The sequence below is a fragment of the Kogia breviceps genome, chromosome X (assembly GCF_026419965.1).
Source record: "Kogia breviceps isolate mKogBre1 chromosome X, mKogBre1 haplotype 1, whole genome shotgun sequence".
Lineage (NCBI taxonomy): Eukaryota > Metazoa > Chordata > Mammalia > Artiodactyla > Physeteridae > Kogia > Kogia breviceps.
In genome coordinates this window covers 3,696,848-3,719,004 of record NC_081330.1, presented here as the reverse complement: position 1 = coordinate 3,719,004, position 22,157 = coordinate 3,696,848, and the positions used below count along the sequence as shown (strand labels likewise).

General features: G+C 43.7%; 1 protein-coding gene across 4 annotated transcripts in view; it reads left to right on the top strand.

Moving 5' to 3' along the window:
• The window catches only part of MTM1 (myotubularin 1), a 97,565-nt gene extending 76,605 nt beyond the window's left edge, over nucleotides 1–20,960 (top strand). For 2 of the 4 annotated variants that reach the window (XM_067023077.1, XM_067023078.1), the window contains 6 exons: nucleotides 925–1,110; nucleotides 4,250–4,456; nucleotides 5,730–5,822; nucleotides 6,438–6,551; nucleotides 11,521–11,697; nucleotides 18,961–20,681. In XM_067023077.1, coding sequence (XP_066879178.1) covers nucleotides 925–1,110; nucleotides 4,250–4,456; nucleotides 5,730–5,822; nucleotides 6,438–6,551; nucleotides 11,521–11,697; nucleotides 18,961–19,128 — 945 coding nt within the window. In that variant the 3' untranslated portion in view covers nucleotides 19,129–20,681. Of the gene's footprint in view, nucleotides 1–924; nucleotides 1,111–4,249; nucleotides 4,457–5,729; nucleotides 5,823–6,437; nucleotides 6,552–11,520; nucleotides 11,698–18,960 lie in introns of all 4 variants that reach the window. The other 2 variants (XM_059051108.2, XM_067023076.1) reach the window with 2 other exon arrangements.
• The last annotated feature ends 1,197 nt before the right edge of the window (nucleotides 20,961–22,157 follow it).

The following is a 22,157-nucleotide window of genomic DNA, read 5'->3' as shown; positions in this document are numbered from 1 at the left end:
ACCCTAGTGGGTGGATGCTGGTAGGCGCCACGGCAGGTGGTAGCCATCTCCTCCCCGCTTGGCTTGAAACCTTTTGTCCCTCGAGGGCCCACCACGTGCAGCGCTGTCCCTGGTGTTTGCATAGCACACAGACAGTCATGGGGCACTAGAAAAGGTTCAGGCTGTGAAGTCAGGTGACTTAAATTCTGCTGCTTACCTCTGACTTTGGGGGTAAATAGCATCTCTTCTCATTTTCAAAATGGAGATAGTAATACCTGTCTTGCAGCATTGTTGTAAGAGTTAGATAAAATTATGTAAAGCAAGAATCACAGTATCCGGGATGTCAGAGGGGCTCATTAAATGGTGGCTGGTGTTAGCTGTCATAGAGCCTGGCTCCTTTTAATCTTAAGAGACCTAGATAGTATTATCCCCTGTTCTACAGGAGACCACGTTGAGGCACAGAGAGGTTAAGTGCCTTGCCCCAGATCACACAGCAAAGAGGGGCTGAAACTGAGCTATCGACCTGGGTCTGTCTGTCTCCAAAGCCCGTCGTTTTCCTCTAGGCCATCCAGTCCCATGGGAGCCTGCCCCTGAAGAGTACTGTTAAAATCCGATGGAGGACAACCGCCATTCAGAACCTGCTCTTGCCTTTCCAGATCCGGAAGAAGAGCTAGTAATTATAGAACATTTTGAAAATGATTTTTTCTCGCAAATACAGGTCCTCAGGAAATTGCCAGCTCGCCATCTTTTTCCCTAGCTCAAAGTGTGACTAATGTTGTTGAGGCCTAGTGTCAGATAGGAAGTCAGGTCGCATCAATTATTGGATCTAAGTTGCAAGTTTCTAGGTTGAGATTCGGAGGGCCAAAAACCTTTGAAATATTTGTGTAAGTTACTGAAGAAATAGAAAACCCAACTTACTGTTTTGTGTATCTTATTGTTTCTTAGGCAACAGGAGGAGGATATGAAAGTGATGATGCATATCATAACGCCGAACTTTTCTTCTTAGACATTCATAACATTCACGTCATGCGGGAATCTTTGAAAAAAGTCAAAGACATTGTTTATCCTAATGTGGAAGAATCTCACTGGTTGTCCAGTTTAGAATCTACTCACTGGTTGGAACATATCAAGGCAAGTATATTTTTTTGATAAAAGATACACATATATAAAAAAGAAAGTAATGGTTTAGTGGATCAGGAAATTGTTTTGATTCCTTAAATTAAAAAAAAAACTGAACAGTGAGAGAGAAAATATTTGTTGTATAAGGCTCTACATTTGACAGTTTTGTGTTTCTTTACAATTTGCTTACCTAAATTAAAGATTTCACAATATTATCTCCAGAATACTTTTTGGAGTTTGTAGAGATGTCACTTTCCAACTTGTCAATAGCAAATAGTTGAGCCTTTCATCCAGGTTTATTTAGGAGTAGATAATTTGTTATTGAGCCATTACTGGGTATGGCCCTCAAGAACCTAGAGCAATTGTTTTTATTGAAACTTACCTCAAATTGACTTTGTTTAAAGAATGAGTCTTGTGTTTTTATTATATTCAATCCTTCACCTTGATAGAGGCATCAAAAACCTCCATTCTTTTAAAAGTACTCGAATTTGGGACTTCCCTGGTGGCACAGTGGCTAAGAATCTGCCTGACAGTGCAGGGGACACAGGTTTGAGCCCTGGCCTGGGAAGATCCCACATACCGTGGAGCAACTAAGCCCGTGCGCCACGACTACTGAGCCTGCACTCTAGAACCCATGAGCCACAACTACTGAGCCCTTGTGCCACAACTACTGAAGCCTGCACGCCTAGAGCCCGTGCTCCATGACAAGAGAAGCCACCGCAATGAGAAGCCCATGCACCACAACGAAGAGTAGCCCCCACTCGCTGCAACTAGAGAAAGCCCGTGCGCAGCAACAAAGACCCAACACAGCCAAAAATAAATAGATAAAATAAATAATAATTTTTTTAAAAAAATACTTGACGTTATGTGAGGGAACTAACAATTTTAGAAGCCACCATTTAGTCTATAAACAAACAAAAAGCCAACCTTAAATAGGTGAATTATTAAGATAGAGTGTTTTCTAGTCAAAATTTATTTTCCAACTTGATAGGAGTTATAATTTTAGTTAGTCTCTCGAACTTTCGTTTTTTTTCCCATAATTTATCATCCTCAAAAATGAATTGCAGAAAATCTAATTGTGACAACTAAATGTGATATGGTATCCTGGGTAGGTAAAAACTAAGGAAATCTGAATAAAGCATGGCCTTAAAATTAAGTTTATTAAAATTAAGTTTATTAATAATTTAATAATATATCTATATTGGTTCATAGTTGTGACAGCTGTACCATACAATGCTAAGATGGCAATAACAGGGGAAATTGTGTCGAGTATATGGGAACCTTCTGTAGTACCTTTATAACTTTTCTGTAGATTTTGAGAATGGCTCTTCAAGGGCGTTTATAGACAAAGCAAAAAGATACAGTTTAGGTGGGTTTAAATTTTTTTATTATTATTAATTTACTTTTTGGCTGTGTTGGATCTTCATTGCTGCATGCGGACTTCCTCTAGTTGTGGCGAGCAGGGGCTGCTCTTCATTGCGGTGCACGGGCTTCTCATTGCGGTGGCTTCTCTTGTTGCGGAGCACGGGCTCCAGACACGGTGGCTTCAGTAGTTGTGGCACGTGGGCTCAGTAGTTGTGGCTCGCGGGCTCTAGAGCACAGCCTCAGCAGTTGTGGCGCACGGGCTTAGTTGCTCCGTGGCATGTGGGATCTTCCTGGACCAGGGCTCGAACCCGTGTCCCCTGCATTGGCAGGTGGATTCTTAACCACTGTGTAGGTGGGTTTAATTTTTTAAAGGGAATAACCACACAGGTCTGAAAAGGTGAATATACTGGTTGGGGGTACCATTCACCCCTCACTTGAGCAAGAAAAGAACCACAGTTATGTGATTGGCTCGACGAGAGACATGTTAAAAATGGAATGAGGTTTCAAACCCAGGCCTTTGGTCATGGAGCCTAACCAGCACAGGCTACAACATGAATGAACCTCGAAAACATTATGCTGAGTGAAAGGAGCCAGACATAAAAGACCACCTAATGTAGAATTCCGTTTCTATGGAATTTCTAGTAAAGGCAAAACTGTAGAGACAGGAAGCAAATCGGTGGTTGTCTGGGGCTGAGGGTGGGAGCAGATTGGCGCCCAGAACTGCTCTGCCACTGGATGGTGGTGATGGTCGCAAAGCTGTATACATTTATTAAACCTTATCGAAGTGTACACTTACAGATAAATTCTACTGTTTGTAAAGTACACTTCTGTAAAGACTTAAATCATCAAAAAATGACATCAGAGCAGTAGCTCTTTGTATGCATACATTTAGTCACTGCTAGGTCTCAAATTTCTACTAGAGGCTGTCAGTTTATCTGTAGGTAAGGATTCTGCTATTTATGAGCCACATAAGAGTTCATGTCTTGTCAATTTAAAGGCCAGAAGGTGATTTCCATTGTATCATGCCTTTAAGGTCTAGACTGGACCTCTTGGGCCAGTGATTTTTCTAATGTGATCACTGTTATTGGTTGCATTGTGTCCTCCCTGGGAAGTTTATATGTTGACGTCCTGACCCCCAGTTCCTTAGGGTGTGACCTTATTTGCAAATAGGGTCACTGCAGATGTGATTGGTTAAGATGAGGTGTGACTGGAGTAGGGTGGGCCCTTCATTCAATAAGGCTGGTGTCCTTATGAAAAGGGGAAGTTGGGACACAGATTCATGCTCAGGGAAAATACCATGTGAAGATTGGAGTTATGCTGCCAGAAGGCAAGGAACTACCAGAAGCTTCGAGATAGGCCTGGAACAGGTCTTTCCCTAGAGCCTTCAGAGGGAACATGACCCTGCCCACACCTTGATCTTGGACTTCCAGCCTCCAGAACTGGGAGATAATACATTTCTGTCATTTAAGCCACCCAGTCTGTGTGACTTTGTTACGACAGCCCTAGTGAACTCGTACAATCACATTTGTGAAACAAAGCTTGAAATGGCAGTTTGGCTTTTCGTGTATTTGTCTTGTTTTTTAATACCTACTTGCATTCGAAGGCAGTTTCTGTAGAAGAAAAGCAACAGACCCTGCAGCTTCTGGCCTTCCATTTTCAGAACTCTTTCCGTTCTAGACGTTAATAGTATTTTAAAACGAACTTTAACTAGGGCTAAAAAGCTATAAGTTCAAATGTAAGCAGTCCCTTCCAGCTAGCTGCTGACGCACATGTTTTTCTTTGGCAGCTCGTTTTGACGGGAGCCATCCAGGTCGCAGACAGGGTTTCTTCAGGGAAGAGCTCGGTGGTGGTGCACTGCAGCGACGGGTGGGACAGGACTGCCCAGCTGACGTCCCTGGCCATGCTGCTGTTGGACAGTTACTACCGGAGCATTGAGGGCTTTGAAATATTGGTCCAAAAAGAATGGATCAGTTTTGGACATAAATTTGCATCTGTAAGTAAACAACAATAAAGCTAGTTTTTTAAATGTCTGATCACCACCATCTGGGATTAAAAAAACTATTTGTGAAACCAGTGATTTCCTTTTAAAAAGAAAATCTGAGGAGTGTAATAAAAAACACTCTGCAGGTCTGAAAATGTGTGACGCCTTGGGTCTAGCCAGTCTTTTTAGGAGACATGTGTGTCCACCTGCGCTATTTACAGTTTCGCTTGAAAGTAATACAAAAAGTGTTTAAATTGAAATTGTGCAAAAGAAGGAAGATACTCCTTTCTCAACTAATATTATAACTATCAGAGCCAAATATTTTGTAGAAATGCTAGACTTTGTGTTGAGGCTTTTACTATTCTCTGATAGACATTTTGAAAACCAGAAGAACCTATTAAAATTCCTATTTCCTATTTTCTTAAAGAACCTATTAAAATTAAATTTCCTATTAAAAGGGTGTCTTGTTTCCAGACACCCTTTGAATAAGCATTTTTTTTTTTTTTTTTTTTTTTTTTTTTTTTTTTTTGCGGTACGCGGGCCTCTCACTGTTGTGGCCTCTCCCGTTGCGGAGCACAGGCTCCGGACGCACAGGCGCAGCGGCCACGGCTCACGGGCCCAGCCGCTCCGCAGCACGTGGGATCTTCCCGGACCGGGGCACGAACCCGCGTCCCCCGCATCGGCAGGCGGACTCTCAACCACTGCGCCACCAGGGAAGGCCCATGAATAAGCATTTTGAACAAGTTCCCCACATGGTTCCCATGAAGAGAATCCATAGACAACACAAGTAGTGTGAATAGCGTCGTCAAGTAGAAAGAGTCATTGTTTAGGAAATGAATAAATGGTGAGGTTTTTGTCTTGTTTTTGAGAAAGAACCTTTTTTTAAAGAACTTTTAATTATAATAATCACACCCTTTTGGACACGGTTTCAAGACTTGAAACTTTGGGATTGGTCCCTTAGCAACTGGTAACTTAACTCTACCTGCAGCTGCCCATGACTTGTACAAAATTCCAATCAGATAAAGAAGTTGTCATGTTCACATAGCATCATGATGCTTTCTCAGTTTGTATTGATATATTATAGAAGTTTATATACTTAATTTCCATTATTTTGAAACCATACGTTATTTTCTGTATTGCCACGGGGGAAAAAAATACTAGTCACTCTCTGAGAAGCTTGGCGTTTGGAAATCCGATTGCTGAGTTGTGATTGTCACATTTTGTGAGTTATATGCTTCCTTAGTTTTGTACCCAGAGATTAAAACAAATCATCACTTCCTTTCAGAGAATAGGTCATGGCGATAAAAACCATGCCGACGCCGACCGATCTCCTATTTTTCTCCAGTTTATTGATTGTGTATGGCAGATGTCAAAACAGGTAAGAGATATTAGGATGAAAATACGTCTGACTTAATGTTTAAATATTTTGATATAATATCTGGGATTTGCCTCAGAGTAACACAGGGTAGAGATAGAGATGCAACAAGTTTGGCCATGTGCAAATAATTGTTGAAGCCGGGTGATGGGTACACGGGGTTCACTTTTTTTATTCTCACTACTATTTATGTTGACTGGGATTTTTCATAATAAAGTTTTTAAATTTTAATACTTAACTGTACTCTCTCTGCTAGTGGAGGAGCAGCGTAATTGACAATAATAGCAAGTCGTCTTTTCCAGTTTATCCTACGCTGGCATTTGTACATAGCTGTGTCTGCTACCTTACACTACCATAAATAATTAAACCATCCTGTGTGTCCTATACACTCAGGAGAGCCCAGAAAATGGGCTTATTTTCCCTTTTTTCCTCTTTATTCCTTTCCTTGACGCTCAGTTAAGCTCTTCAGCCCTGTGCAAAGCACCAACAGGTGAGCTGTAGCATGCCGCAGACCACAGCCTCAGCTGTCCTCCTGGAACATTTATGCGCCTCTTCTCAGCTCTATGCGAGATCAGCCCCAAGTTTTCATGCATTGTTTGCTTGTTTGTTTTTGTCTAGTTTCCTACAGCTTTTGAATTCAATGAACGGTTTTTGATTACAATTTTGGATCATCTGTATAGTTGCCGTTTTGGTACTTTCTTATACAACTGTGAATCTGCCCGAGAGAAACAGGTGAGTGTGTAACATCTTTTTAGTTAGAGACTCACCAAAATGTGTTTAGTCTGCTGTGAAATAACAAAGAATTTGATAGCTTGGTTTGTGGTTAATGCAAAGTTTCTTATTCTGTACCCCAAGCTTGGGCGTTTTCACTTCAACCAGGGGTTATTGAGTGTGTGGTGTTTATTTCAGGGGTAAGACATTGACTTTGCCTTCAGGGAGTAGGAGTGACTTTTTTGTTGAGGTATAGATGATTTACAATTTTGTATAAGTTTCAGGTATACAACACAGTGATTCAATAGTTTTATAGATTATACTCCATTTAAAGTTATTACAAAATAACAGCTATATTTCCCTGTGCTACATATCCTTATAGCTTATCTATTTCATACCTAATAGTTTGTACGTCTTAATCCCCCACCCCTATCTTGCTCCTCCCACCTTCCCGCTACCGCTAGTAACCACTAGTTCGTTCTCTATATTGGTGAGTCTGTTTCTGTTTTGTTACATTTGCTCACTTTGGTTTTATAGGTTCTTCATATAAGTGGACACATGCAGTATTTGTCGTTCTCTGTCTGACTTATTTCACTTAGCATAATACCCTCCAGGTCCATCCGTGTTGCTGCAAATGGCATTATTTCATTCTTTAATGGCTGAGTAATATTCCATTGTATATACATAGCACATCATCTTCTTCTTTTTTTAAAATTTATTTTTACTTTATTTATTTTATTTTTGGCTGCATTGGGTCTTCGTTGCTGCATGCAGGCTTTTCTCTAGTTGTGGCGAGCGGGGGCTACTCTTCATTGCAGTGTGTGGGCTTCTCATTGCGGTGGCTTCTCTTGTTGCAGAGCACAGGCTCTAGGCGCGCGGGCTTCAGTAGTTGTGGCACGCAGACTCAGTAGTTGTGGCTCGCGGGCTCTAGAGCGCAGGCTCAGTAGTTGTGGCGCACGGGCTTAGTTGCTGCGTGGCACGTGGGGTCCTCCCGGGCCGGGGCTCGAACCCGTGTCCCCTGCACTGGCAGGCAGATTCTTAACCACTGCGCCACCAGGGAAGCCCCTAGCCCGTCTTCTTTATCCAGTCATCTGTTGATGGACAGTTAGGTTGCTTCCATATCTTGGCTATTGGAGTAGGAATGGCTGTTAAAGGCATGCAAGGTCACCCTCCCAAAATGCCATAAAAATGTCAGTAAGGAAAATTTTTTTGAAAGGCATAAACCCACAAGAACAGGGGGAAATAAGGAAGGAGACACAGCAACAAACTTGGAAGCTGGAAACTTAGTAGATAAGTGGGAAATAACTTTACTTGAGAAAAGTGACTCGCAAACGAGCAGCGGGGAAGCCAAGAACCAGGCCACTTTGCATCGCAGCAACCGCATGTGCCTCAGGGGTTCTGGGGCAAAAGAGGGAAGGGTAAGCTGATAACCGGAGGGTCTGGTTAGAATAAGCACGTAGCTTCCCCAGATCACCTCCACTTGTCTCCGGAGTTAAGGACAGAGGTTTCTTCTCAAGAGAGGGTGAGAGCAGGTATCCGGGCTGGGGACCTGAGTGTCCTCAGGGGATGAGGTGAATGGAAAGAGCTGGTCTGTGAGACACCCAGCCCATGTCCCCTGCTCACTCCCAGCATTCTGGCGGCACGTCCTTATCCTTCAGGTGAGAGCCTGTTGGCAAGGATGGGGAGAAAATGGAACCCTTTGATGTTGCTAGTGGTATGTACCCAAGAGGAATGAAAACGGGTTGAAACAAAAACGTAGACACAGATGTTCCTGGAACATGAACCACCCCACTGCCCACCAGCCGACAACTAGATGAACGAAATGTGGTCTATCCATTCAGCGGAGTATTATTCAGCCATCAAAAGGACGGCATTCTGACCCATGCCACAAACGGATGAACCTTGAAAACATGCTAAGTGAAAGGAGCCAGACACAAAAGGCACATACTGTATGATTTCACTTATATGAAAAGTCCAGAAAAACGAGTCCATAGAGACAGAAAGCAGATTTGTGGTTGCCAAGGGCTGGAGGGCGGGGAGGATGGGGAGTGGCCTCTTCATGTGCACAGGATCTCCTTTGGGGGTGATGAAAATGTCTTAGAACTTCATAGAGGTGGCAGCTGGACAACATTGGGGAAGTACTGAAAGCCAGTGAATTGTAGACTTTAAAATGGTGAATTTTATGGTATGTGAACTACACTTCAATTTGGGGGAAAAAAAAAGAAGGAATCATCTCTAGAGAAACTGACTAACCCAAGAAGAAGGACCTAAAGATTACCAACAGCTAGGGTTCCCCGTGGTGAAGCTCAAATTGACAAGCCTCATGACTTCAGAGCTTACATAATAGCAACAAGCAGGAGAGAAATAAAACATTTTGGAGAAAATAGTTACCATGTAGGGTGGGAAGAAACCTAGACAGGAAGCTATCAGTTAATATCCCAAGAAAGATAGGAAAATATTGGTACCATGAAATAATAACAGGATATTATTTAGAAAGAACATTTAGAGATAAGAAAACTTGAAATTAAAAACGTGCTATCAGGGACTTCCCTGGTGGCACAGTGGTTAAGAATCCGCCCGCCAATGCAGGGGACACGGGTTCGAGCCTGGTCCGGGAAGATCCCACATGCCACGGAGCAACTAAACCACTGCGCCACAACTACTGAAGCCCTTGTGCCTAGAGCCCGTGCTCCGCAACAAGAGAAGCCACCGCGATGAGAAGCCCGCGCACCGCAACGAAGAGTAGCCCCGCTCGCCGCAGCTTAGAGAAAGCTCACATACAGCAGTGAAGACCCAACGCAGCCAAAAAATAATTAATTAATTTTTTTAAATGTGCTATCAATAGAAGTTTAAAATTCAGCAGAAGAGTTGGAAGATTAGGTTGAAGTCTCCCAAAAAGTAGGGCATAGAGACAGGTAGGAAATGGAGATAAGAAAACTAGAAGATCAGTTCTGGAGTCCAATATCCAAATCATAGGAGTTCTAGAAAGAGAAAATAGGGAAAGAAGAGCAGGAAATCACCGGAATAATGTGAGAATATTTCCCAGAATTGAGTTGTATGAGTTTCCACATTGAAAGGCCTACCAAGTGCCCGGGCACAGTGGACAAGAAGAGACCCACAGTAAAGCACATCTTTGTGAAGTCTCAGAACACCAGGGAGAAAGGAAAGACCCTTCAGGCTTCTAAAGAGAAGAAGAGTGGGTTATTTGCAAAGAAACAGAAATAAGGAAGACTTTGAGTTCTTCAGCAGCAATATTGGAAAGTAGAAGTCAGCGGAGCATTGCCTTCCAAATTTTAAAGGAAAACGGTTTCAACCTAGAATCCTCTCGCCACCCAGCTGTCAACCAGATGTGAAGTAGACCAAACATATCCTCAGACACACGTGGCATCAAGAAAGAAGACTGCATGGAGTTCAGGAAGCCAGGAGCTCCAGCACAGAGAGGCCAGAGGGAAGCCTCAGAGGGCGAAACAGAAGAGACTTCCCGAATGAGAGCTGGGTGCATGGCGCAGGGGTGGCCGGGGCAGCTCCTTCCTCCCAGGATGCACCTGGGGACTGCAGATGTGCTCAGTGTCCTGATCAGAGTTGCAAAGACATTGGAGGAAGAGTTTGGGGTTGAATGAGTGATAGATGCCAGGAGAAGTAAGCAAGCAGAATAGACAGCTGTTAAATTAAAGGAAAACAAAACCAAAAATTGTACAGGAAAAGAAATCGGAGTAGAGAAGACCTGACTTACCTGGGAATAGCATTTGCTGAGTCATAGCAATCTAAACCCTAAACATGGATGTAACCAAAGCAACGCTGTGAACTGGGGGTGTGAGGCAGAGGGTAGAAGGTGTGAGCGCAGCGGAGTGGGGAGGAGCCAGTGTCAGGAGTTAATGCCTGTAACTTTATAGTCAACAAGTAGCAAGAAAAGGGTGTTTCTCACACGTGCGGAGGTAAGTACCAAATAACCAAATCAATTTTAAAAATCAAACACAGTTGCTTGGGGGAGAAAGGTGAGAGACTACTTTTTTCATAACAAACCTTGTCAAGCTGTTTGACTTTAAATCAACTGTGTGTATGTATAAAAATAAAAACAAGCATGCAAATAAACACAAGGCAGCGTAGACTGTGGCATCAGAAAGGGACAAACGACGTTTTAGGTGGATCCCAAGGAAGGCAAAATTATGCTGCTATTATTACCGTTCACATTCACAAAATGTGTATGTTCAAAAACTTTCTTCAGGCACTTATTTCAAGCTGTTCTTTTCAGCTCCCAGTTTTAGCTTACTGGTCCTTTCTTCTTGACGTCATTACTAGGAAGAGTTTCCAGTTCTGCCTTCAGTAATTTTAATATTTGTATTTTGATTTCTCAAGTTTTGATTTTCCTCTACTTATGATCAAAATGGGTAAAAATGTATGATTAAAAAACAATGAAGATGTGAATATCTGTATGAGATGATGGACACCAGACTGAAAATTGAAGATTCAGTGAAGTCAGTTATCCACGTGTTTCAAATATCTGGATACCGGCATACGATGCATTAAACATCTGGATGTTTGGTTACCATAACGCTTTGTCTAGATGCCTACTGTCAAGTAGACACAGGTTGAGATTTCGTAGTTCTAACAAACACAAAAATGGAAGAAGTCAGCGAGATCTTATGGTAATTTTTCTTGCTGCTGAATTCAAAAGAGCGTACTGCCCATCTGTTCATAAATGTTTTCCCTAGCCAGGAATAGTCTTCTGAGGTCAGCGAGTTGCATTTAATGTTAGAGCATCCTTCCCCTCTCTCTTCAGGCAGAAACAGTGGCTTTCAAGCCATTAGCTATGCAAATATTGGGAAGTGGCGCTCAGCACTCGCAGGCGCAAAAGGCTTTTTGAGCTATTATGGGGATAACGTACATGTGTGATTTAAGTTGATGCTCCGCTGTATTGCCGCAGCCTGCAAAATGGTTTGTGTACCGGGGTGTGTTTTTACTTAGGCTTTCCACTTTCTCTTTCCTCTAGAAAGTTACAGAAAGAACTGTTTCTTTATGGTCGCTGATAAACAGTAATAAAGACAAGTTCAAAAATCCCTTCTACACTAAAGAAATCAATCGAGTTTTATATCCAGTTGCCAGTATGCGTCACTTGGAACTTTGGGTGAATTACTACATTAGATGGAACCCCAGAATCAAGCAACAAGTAAGTGAAGTAGCATTGTGAAATACAGTGATGTCGACTGAGTACTGCTTCTGGACTTAAATAATGTTATGTAGTACGTTTTTTAAAATTTTTATTTTATTTTAAATTTTTATTGGGGTATAGTTGATCTACAATGTAGTGTTAGTTTCAGGTGTACAGCAAAGTGAATCTGTTATACATATACCTATATCCACTCTTGTTTAGATTCTTTTCCCATATAGGCCATTACAGAGTATTGACTTAGAGTTCCCTGTGCTCTACAGTAGGTCCTTATTAGTAATCTATTTTATATATAATAGTGTGTATATGTCACTCCCAGTCTCCCAATTTATCCCTCCCTCCACCTTTCCCCTTTGGTAGCCATAAGTTTATTTTCTACATCTGTGACTCTACTTCTGTTTTGTAACTAAATTCGTTTATACCCTTTTTAAAGATTCCACTTACAAGCGATACCATACGATATTTGTCTTTTTTTTTTTTTTTGCGGTACGCGGGCCTCTCACCGTTGTGGCCTCTCCCGTTGCGGAGCACAGGCTCCGGACTGCGGCGCAGGCTCAGCGGCCACGGCTCACGGGCCCAGCCGCTCCGCGGCACGTGGGATCCTCCCGGACCGGGGCACGAACCCGCGTCCCCTGCATCGGCAGGCGGACTCTCAACCGCTGCGCCACCAGGGAAGCCCCACTAAACCATTTATTTTGATTGGTGTTAAACTTACATTTTTCCTGATAACATGAATAATACATTTTTTTTTTTTTTTACTAAGATGTAAACTAATTTAAAGCTCTGGAAAATTTCTGAGTTTTGATTGTCAAGGATTTTCTTTAATCATTATAAGTTGTTAGACATCATAAGACGGTTCTTTCCAGCGACTAGACTGAGATGATCCTTTAAGGAAAAGGAACATTTTCTACTCTCTGTTCAGGTGTATGTACTTGTCAGCTAATACCAGAGTGCTCTTTACTGAAGGTCTTTACTTCTAAAGTAAAGATAATTGATCTGTCAAAGGATAGTACAGTCATTTGGCCACTTCTCGGTCCAACATGGCAATGGTGATTTTGGAAGCGAAAGACTGCACATATTATTAAAGGCACAGTCAGGCCTTCCCTTCTCCCAGCCTCACCGCATCTAAGATCAGAAGGAAAGTCCAGCCTGTTTGTGAGGGCTTAGAAGTATGTCCACTGAGCCATTTGTTCTAAGTGCTCTAAATAGTCAATATTTGCGATTGCTCTCTGTAAAGGTTTGCACGTTTCCCTGCAGTCCCAGGCCAGTCTTGCGTAAGCAGCAGCTTTAATCCCGCTACAAATCGTCGGGCAACAGCAGGGCCCGGTGCGCAGTCTGTCCTTCGGTTTGTTTATTCCACTCTGGCAGCTGGCCGCACGCCAGCGTGTGTGCGCTCTCTCTTCCCACTGGTGAAATGCACGTTTAAGCTGGCCCTCTTGTTTCAAGGTCTCTGCTTGCTTGCATGAAAGCCTTTTGCAATTTCATAATGGTTGAAATGTGTAGTCTTTTGGAAAGTCACAGATTCCAGGGCTTGAGAACATTCACTTGTTTAGTTTGGGATTTGAGAAGCACACAGAGGGAATGCCTTTAGCGTAGCTCCAGCAGTTGGAATATCAAGTAAAGAGGAAATGGGAATTTTTACAGGGTTCTAAGCAGCGTTACATGGGGCGTGTTCCTTTTCTGATTAAAAAATATAGATGAGCACTGTTTGTCCTATAAATTTCACCTTTTCTATATTTATCATGGCTTTTTAAAAAACTATTGTTTTTTAGAAAATGTTGACAATTTCCGTACAGATTCTGTAATCTCCCGTCACCCATTTGTACTTGGAGAAATTCTTGAAATTGCAGGCATTTAGAGCAGTTCATGGGCTTCCCTGGTGGCGCAGTGGTTGAGAGTCCGCCTGCTGATGCAGGGGACGCGGGTTCGAGCCCCGGTCCGGGAGGTTCCCACGTGCCGCGGAGCGGCCGGGCCCGCAAGCCATGGCCACTGAGCCTGCGTGTCTGGAGCCTGTGCTCCACAACGGGAGAGGCCACAACAGTGAGAGGCCCGCGTACCGCAAACAAACAAACAAAACAAAACAAACAAAAAAAACCCAATTCATTTATGATATACAAAGGTAATAACAATTGTGTGACAAGTCAAGTTTGCAGGGACATCACTGGTAGAACTTACTGTGATGTGTTTCTCCCCCTTATTCTCCGAGAGCTTAGCAAAATGGAACTGGGCCAGGTAGGAATGCATATTTGTTTGATTGAGGTTTTTATTTTGAGACACTGATTGGTGTGTTTTAGGATCTGTGACCTTTACCCCAAGAAAATAACTTACCCTTTCTATATAGATTTTCTGAACGTCAAGGGTCCTACACGTGTCTTTATTGTTGCTCGGCACCTTGTGTTTTCGTCTACCAAATACTGAGCGTTCCCATGCGTCAGGCACTGGGGGGACCCAGAAATTAAGAAGAGGTGGTCTGTGCCCACAAGGAGCTCCCAGACTGGCAGGGGCGCCCAGGAACATAAGCCGATGATGATAAACACTTTAAGAAATGTGGAAACAGAAGTGTGAATGAAGTGCATCAGGTTTCCCGAAAGATATTATGCAGGACATTATTTCATACAGAAATAGATTACAGTCCAGTCACATAGGACTTTGCAAATTATATAGCGTAGACCTAAAAGAATATACTTAACCAGTCAGTTAAAAATCATTAGTCAGTTGTGCGGTCCAGTTGGTCTACAGGCAGTTACGGTGGTAAAACTATCAGACCGATGCTTACATTTGACAAGCTATGATTAAGCAAACTTGGTACTTTTATGTAATATGAGGAAGTTGCTCATGCCGAAAGCCAAAGGATAATTTAGTCACGTAAACGTGCGTGGGACCTCCGGCTGCTGGTGACTCACGTATTGTCCTTTGGGGACCTCTGCACTCCACGTGGCTGTGAACCAGAGCTGCCCCGGGCAGTTCCCGTTTTGCTTAGGATGACAATGAGGACAGACATTCACAGGCTTACCTGGGTGGGGTTTAAGTCATTTCTGATAGAAACGTTAGAACTTCATGCTTCATTCCCCAAGGGAAACGTCGAGGTGTGGGATTTATGGTCACTTGACTACAAATTTCATTTCTCATCATTGTGTCCTTTGATACACTGTCACAAATGCACTCTTTCTTTCTATTACATCCTCTAAATTGGTTTTGTTTGTTTATAGACTAAGGACTTCTATATATTTTGTACCCATTACTAGATCGAACTGTCTTTTTATTTCTAATAGTTTTCTAACCCTATAGCCTCGTCATCGGCAAAAATGATTGTTTTACCTCTCATTTCTTTTTTTTTTTTTTTTTTTTTTGTGGTACGCGGGCCTCTCACCGTTGTGGCCTCTCCCGCTGCGGAGCACAGGCTCCGCACGCGCAAGCCCAGCGGCCACGGCTCACGGGCTCAGTCGCTCCGCGGCACGTGGGATCCTCCCGGACCAGGGCACGAACCCGCGTCCCCTGCATCGGCAGGCGGACTCCCAACCGCTGCGCCACCAGGGAAGCCCACCTCTCATTTCTTTGTCTTGTCTTAATTGTACTTGCTGGTACAATAACAAACGGGTTCTAACAGTCATACGGGAAAGAAATGTTTTCAAAATAGCCAAGACCAGAAACAGAGCATGGAGGTTCGGAGACTGGGGAGGGTGAGAAGGTGGCGGAGGGGAAAGAATAGACTGTTGATGGTAAATGTTTACTGGTAAGTGGTCCTGGCACAGCAAATGTCACACGTCCACAAAGACCTCCCGTTCCCCAGACCTGCTCCTGCCGCTGGCTCGCAGCGCTCGGCAGCTCCATCCTGCACGCCCTGCTCAGAAACCTGACATCCTTACATCCTCCCGCCCGCCCACTTTAAAAAAACAGCTTCGGGCTTCCCTGGTGGCGCAGTGGTTGAGAGTCCACCTGCCGATGCGGGGGACGCGGGTTCGTGCCCCGGTCCGGGAGGATCCCACGTGCCGCGGGGCGGCTGGGCCCGTGAGCCGTGGCCGCTGCGCCTGCGCGTCCGGAGCCTGTGCCCCGCAACGGGAGAGGCCGCAGCGGTGAGAGGCCTGCGTACCGCAAAAAAACAAACCGCTTCATTGAGGTATAATTGACATATAGTAATCTGTACACATTCAAAGTGTGCAGTGCGGTCGGCTTTCACGTGTGTCTATACCTGTGACACTATGAGCACAGTCGAGATTGTCACTACAGGTGAGCTTGTGTTTTCCAGACAGTCATCCTTATCTCCCCTGCTCTCTCATCGCAGGCTGTCAGGAGAGCCTGCTGGGCTTGGCCTTCAGAAACCCATGCGGCCTCCGAGCCTGGGGCTGTGCGTTGCTGCAGAGCCTTGCAGCTGGACTCTGATTCTCAGCTTGCTTCCTTCTAGTCTGTCCTCAACATGGCAGCCAAAGTGCTCCTTGTGAAATATACCCCCCAGATGCCAGCACTCCTCTCCTCAGCACTGTCCAGGCAGCCGCTCGCCTCCCCCGGGGCCAAAGCCCAAGGCCCAAAGCCTCAGACCTCTGAAGCCTTGTGTGGCCCCCGCCCCAGGCCTGACCTCTGACCTCCTGGCCTCCTCGCCGACGACTCCCGCTCACACACCCTGATGTGGCCACACCGGGCTCCTTGCTCAGCCTCCAGACGCTCAAGCATCTGCTTGGTCGCCCCCCTGTTGAGAGTGTAACCAGCATGTCCCCAGCCCTCTCCAGCCTGCCTCCTTTGCCCTATAGTCCTCGCCACCGTCCGCATCCTGTGTACCTCACAGCATTGTCTTCGTTGTCCGTCTGTCTCCCCCTGCTGGAAGACAGACACCATAAACGGGGGCATTTGGGCCTCCTTTGTCCACTGATGGGTCGTGAGCACCTAGAGCAGTGTCCGGCCCTCGGTGGAGCACATGCAGAGAAGACTGGGCAAAGGGTGTAACGGGCGGCGCACAGCACTTACTGGGCGTCAGGTGCTCTACCGCACCCTCCTGCTCTCACGCCAACACGCATTTTGGGAAACACCTTACATTCTGCAAAGTCATGCAGTAAAAAGAACAGGGACTTACAGGAGGGATGGGAGTAGGAGGTAGGAGGAGACCCCTGCAAACCTGTGCACCTCTGGAACCAGGGTGCTGATGAAAGCAGCAATCAGGCCTTGGCAGCCCGTAGTGGTGTGAATGGTGGCCTCCGAAAGACACATCCACTTGGAACCTGTCAATGTGACCTTATTTGGGAAAAGGGTCTTTATGGATATAATTAAGTTCAGGATCTCAAAATGAGATCCTCCTGGATTTAGTCAGGCCCTAAATCCAATGATACGCGTCCTCATAAGGGAAGAGAGGAAGATTTGAGAGACAGACAGGATGAGGCCATGTAAAAACAGAGAATGATTGGAGTGATGTGGCCACAAGCCAAGGAAACCTAGAGCTGCCAGAAGCTAGAAGAGGCAAGGAAGGCTCCTCCCCTAGAACCTGCAAAGGGAGTGTGGCCCTGCTGACAGCCTGATTTGGGGCAGAACTGTGAGAAAATAAATTTCTGTTGTTCTAAACCATCAAGTTGATGTTCATTTGTTACGGCAACCACAGGAAACTCATACACAGTCTTAAACCTCAGGGCTCCTGGCCGCTTCTCTGAGATGCAGGTCCTGGAGAGCATCTGCTTCTGATACAGACCATTCTCCTGACCAGTACAAGTCAGCTCCAGGGTATAGCCTCCTTCATCAGCGTGGCGTCTTTGCAGCTTGTTGGCACTCACAGCTTCAGCAGGTAGCTTAATGCAGTGGAAAGCAGGACGGTTCTAGAAGCCACTAGCCATAAAGGAAGGCACTTGTGTAGACTTTCAGCTTTTTTCTTAACGTCCTCATATACTGCTCAAGCTTTCTAGAAGCTTGCCCTTGATCGCTTCAGAACCTTAACATGTTGGCAAGGGAGTCTAGGGTCTGTTCTGTTGCATATTTTGGCCTGGGTGGTGATTACCTTAGTGTATATGTATACAAAGATTCATTGAGCTGAACATTTTTGAAAGATTTGTGTTCATGACTGTATGTGATTTCTATCTCAGTACAAAAGTTTAAACAATTAACATCCCAGGGGTGTTAAATCAAAGTACCAAGTATTAAATTGGTACTTAAATTGGTACCAGGGAGAATCTCCTTGTGTTTTGGTGTAACTTCTACTTTGTACCGCCATCAGTCCCCTATTTATCGATCAAAGACATCAGTGTTGTACCAGAACAGACTGTATTGACTAACTTCAGTCTCATAGCAACCCTGTGGTCTGGGCTGGTTTAATTCCCATTTGACAGATAGGGAAATGGAGGCACCCAGAGAGTTGTCACACAGCTGTTAAGAGGCAGACTGGAGATTCGCACTGGGCTGCCCGTCAGAGCCACTGCTTTCAGCCATGCACGTGAAAAGATGTGCAAATTAAAGCTACCATGAGATACCATGTGATACTCATCAAATTGGCAAAAACTCTTTCTCTTACGTTGCTAAGTTCTAGTGAGGATGTAGAGCGACAGGAATCACCAGATGCCACTAGTGGGAGCATAAGGTCATCTCCCCACCTCAGAGAACAATTGGGCAGCATCTAGTAAAGTTGAAAAGACCATGCTGTCCTCTCCGGCAATTCCTTCCCCACCCACCAGGAAAATTCCTTCGAGAAACATTCACATACAAGTCTGAGGAGATGTGTCCAAAGATGGCCCAGCGTCGCTTATAATAGTGGGGAATATCCCACTACTGGGAATGGATAGATCAGCTGTGGTTTATTCATTCAACGAATTCAACTGGGATCCGCTTGAGAAAAATAGATCACAATGTCGGTTGATAAGTACAGACTACCACCACTGATGTAAATCGTCACCAAATAGAGAAGAATGGTGTATCTTGTTGCTGGATATTCATCGAGAGGAAAAGTGTCACAAGTCCGCTCGGGAAGGAAGGCTGCGTGCCAACCTGAGAAGAGTTGTTGCCTCTGGGAGTGAAAGCGGGCGGCAGGGCTAGGTGACACAGGAGCCTGGAGCGGTGCCTGGGCTGATGCATTTTAAAAAGATGCTGACGCATGTGTGTGGATATGTGTACGTGAGTTATTTCTTGGTGGCAAATAGCTGGGTGTTTTGTTTATGAATCTGTGCGCTTTTCTGTATTTTTAAATGATGCAGCATTGAAGGAAGCGATGTGTGTTAACCCACAACGAGCGGGTTTGTTCAGAAAGGTGTGTCGTGGTGGCGGAAGGCGGGAACTCACACCTGTGCTTCTTTCCAGCAGCCAAATCCGGTGGAGCAGCGTTACATGGAGCTCTTGGCCTTGCGCGACGAGTACATAAAGCGACTTGAGGAGCTGCAGCTCGCCAACTCTCCCAAGCTTTCCGATTCCTCGACCTCACCTTCTAGTCCTTCGCAAATGATGCCCCACGTGCAGACTCACTTCTAATAAAGGAAATAGCTGACTTTCATTCGGGGCCTCTGTACAGAGTAGGTTAAAATATTTGCCTCCATGTAGAACTCGAACTAACATAATCTTAAACTCTTGAACATGTGCCTTCTAGAATACATATTGCAAGAAAACGACAGTGTCTACACGGCAGTTGGAAGAAAGGAGCCCAGATGGGGTTTTGGAAAATCCTGATACCTTCCAAAAGCAGTTTTTGAAAGATAATATTTAAATTATATTTACCTCTTCAGAAATACTATGTGTACAATATGTATTTTGTGGGCCTCATCGGAACATTTTTAACTAAAGGGGAGAAAATATATGTTTGTGAAATGGCTTTACCTCGAACTGCTTACAGTAGTTGCTTAGGGTGAATCTAAAAGGAACCCGAATGTGCAAGATGTGTGTTCCTGCCAAAACCAAATTGAGCTCAGCTTCCAAGGCATAATCCACAAGCAAGGGGTTTAAATAATTGCCAAATTTCATACCATCGTAAGTGTGATGACTTGAGGACAAATAGCTGTGTAGATGAGCTTTCCATTATTTTGAAATTTTGGAATATGAAGTATTTTCCCCAAGAGAAGCATATTTTTATATTAAAAAAACTGATAGGGCCCAGTTAAGTATGATTTGATTGTTTTTAACATTGCCAGTTCTGTTTCCTAAGTTCTTTCATGAGCTTGCCTAGAATTCTGACCTATTTTCAGGTGGTGGAAACCCCTTCTATAGCACTGTTTGAAGATGTTGGATGCGTTATGCTGCTTACGTGAATGTTTTCGCAAACGTTGCTCTAGTCAAACTAGCTGATCTGCCAAAGTGTCGGGTTGACCATCTTGGATGTGTGAGCTAGATGTGTGAGCATCTAGATGTGTCACTAGAGCAGCATCCTTTGAAATAAAAGCCGCAGATGTACATTTGTTGAGCGTATTCTTGAAAGTATGGTGTTTATGCATTTCAATTTCAGTGGTGTTCGACACCCCTCCCCACCCAGGCGTGCATAAAAACTGGTTCTACAAATTTTTACTTGAAGTACCAGCGGTTTGCTTTTTCAGGTTTTTTTTTTTTTTTTTTTTGTAGTATTAAATGCAATTTCAGATGCAGTTCTATTTGATATCTGAACTAATTCATTTAGTCAGTATATTTGTAAAAGTTAAGGCTACAGTTAAAAGACAATGTGTTCTACAATGATTTGTAAAGGACTATTTATAGCTAATATGGTTTTGTTTTCAGTGAATTAAGAGAGATTAAATATATCTTTGTAAATTATTTTATGTCCTAGCTTAATGGTCTACCAAGTAAGACATCTCAAATGCAGTAGTATAAATGTATAAATTTTGTATGTATAAGAAATTTTTTAGACAGTCTCTTGCTTTTTGTAAACGCTGTAAATATTTCATAAATTAACAAAGTGTCACTCCATGAAAAGAAAAAAAGCTAATACTAATAGCTGAAAGGATTTTGTGAAATTTCATGACAAATGTTTCATGGCAATAATGACTAAAGACCTGCTGTAATAAATATATTAACTAAACATTGCACTCTATTCCCAGGGCTGTAACTGTGTATGTGTCTTAAATGTGCATGTTGCTCATCTTACTTGCTTTTCCTGGGTCTACTTCACATGCGCTTTATCTTACTAGCAACCTTGTATAGGGCTCTCCCCAAATCCCAACAATATTGGAAATTTAGGTACATTAACAATGCAGAGTTTAAGCCACAGCTACCTTTATTTTTTTTAATGTATTTTATTGAAGTCTAGTTGATTTACAATGTTGTGTTAATTTCTGCTGTACAGCAAAGTGATTCAGTTATAAATATATATTTTATTTTTCATATCCTTTTCCATTATGGTTTATCACAGGATATTGAGTAGAGTTCCCTGTGCTCTACAGTAGGGCCTTGCTTTTTACCCATTCTATATGTAATAGTTGGAATCTGCTGACCCCAAACTCCCAATCCTTCCCTCCCCCACCCCCCCTCCCCCTCGGCAACCACAAGCCTGTTCTCTATGTCAGGCCCCAGCTGTCTTTATTAAAGTAGGGATAGCTTTCACAAAAGTGCTGGGCTGCAGAGACGCAAGACTTTCAGACTCCGGAGGGAGAACACAGCAGTTGACATTAAGGGAGATTAAGAGACTGGTTGAAACAAGTCATACTCGATGTCTCTTTAGGTAAAAGAATTATTAAAATTCTTCAAATGCGGCCAACTGGAAATTATCTACGCGTGTCTTAAGAACGCTAAATAGTTACACTAGTAAGCTTACCATTAAAAAAAAAATCCAAATAGGACTCTTAAAAGAGTAAGTATCTCTTTTAAAACTATGAGTGTTTGAAATGCTCTCCAAGGTTCTTCTTCAGACACGGCTGTGTTTCACCCTCACTGCGCCCTCGTGGCCACGTGGTGTTCTATTATCATTGCTTTTCAACCGTGGAGAGCACTGTTGCCCAAAGTCCCAGAGCATTGAAACAAATGTATGCAGGCATCGAACTGAATTCTGCCTCTCTTGCGTTCCCACTGAATAGCCTTAGCTTTGCCTTCTGGAATGAAATAGAATAATCTCTTCCTGGGACAGCCCTTCAGGTAAATTGGAATCATATCTATTTTTGATAATATAACAGGTTTTTCCTAACTATAGTCATAGTACTTTCTGATCTATTTTTGATACTGCAGCAAAGCTCCTCCTTACAGTTTTGGGGAAGGAATAATACTCAAAAGGTTGCCAATCGGTTGACCAGTATCTCATCACCTGCAGCCCTCTCTACAGAATGCAGCTGTCAGTCACGTGGACAGCTCATGTGGCATTTCGGAGCATTAGGCAAGGGCAGGACTATATAAAGGGAATGCTCTTAAAATACAGGAACTTATTACAGAGTATACACACCTCTGACTGGAGGACATAGCCATTGGTGGCCATTAAAGTAAAATCTGGGGACACCCCAAGGAAATAAATACATGCAGCATGCAGCACGAACAAGCACGAGGATTAGCACATCTGCAGGAAAACCTAATCGTTGAAATAGCAGTCGAAT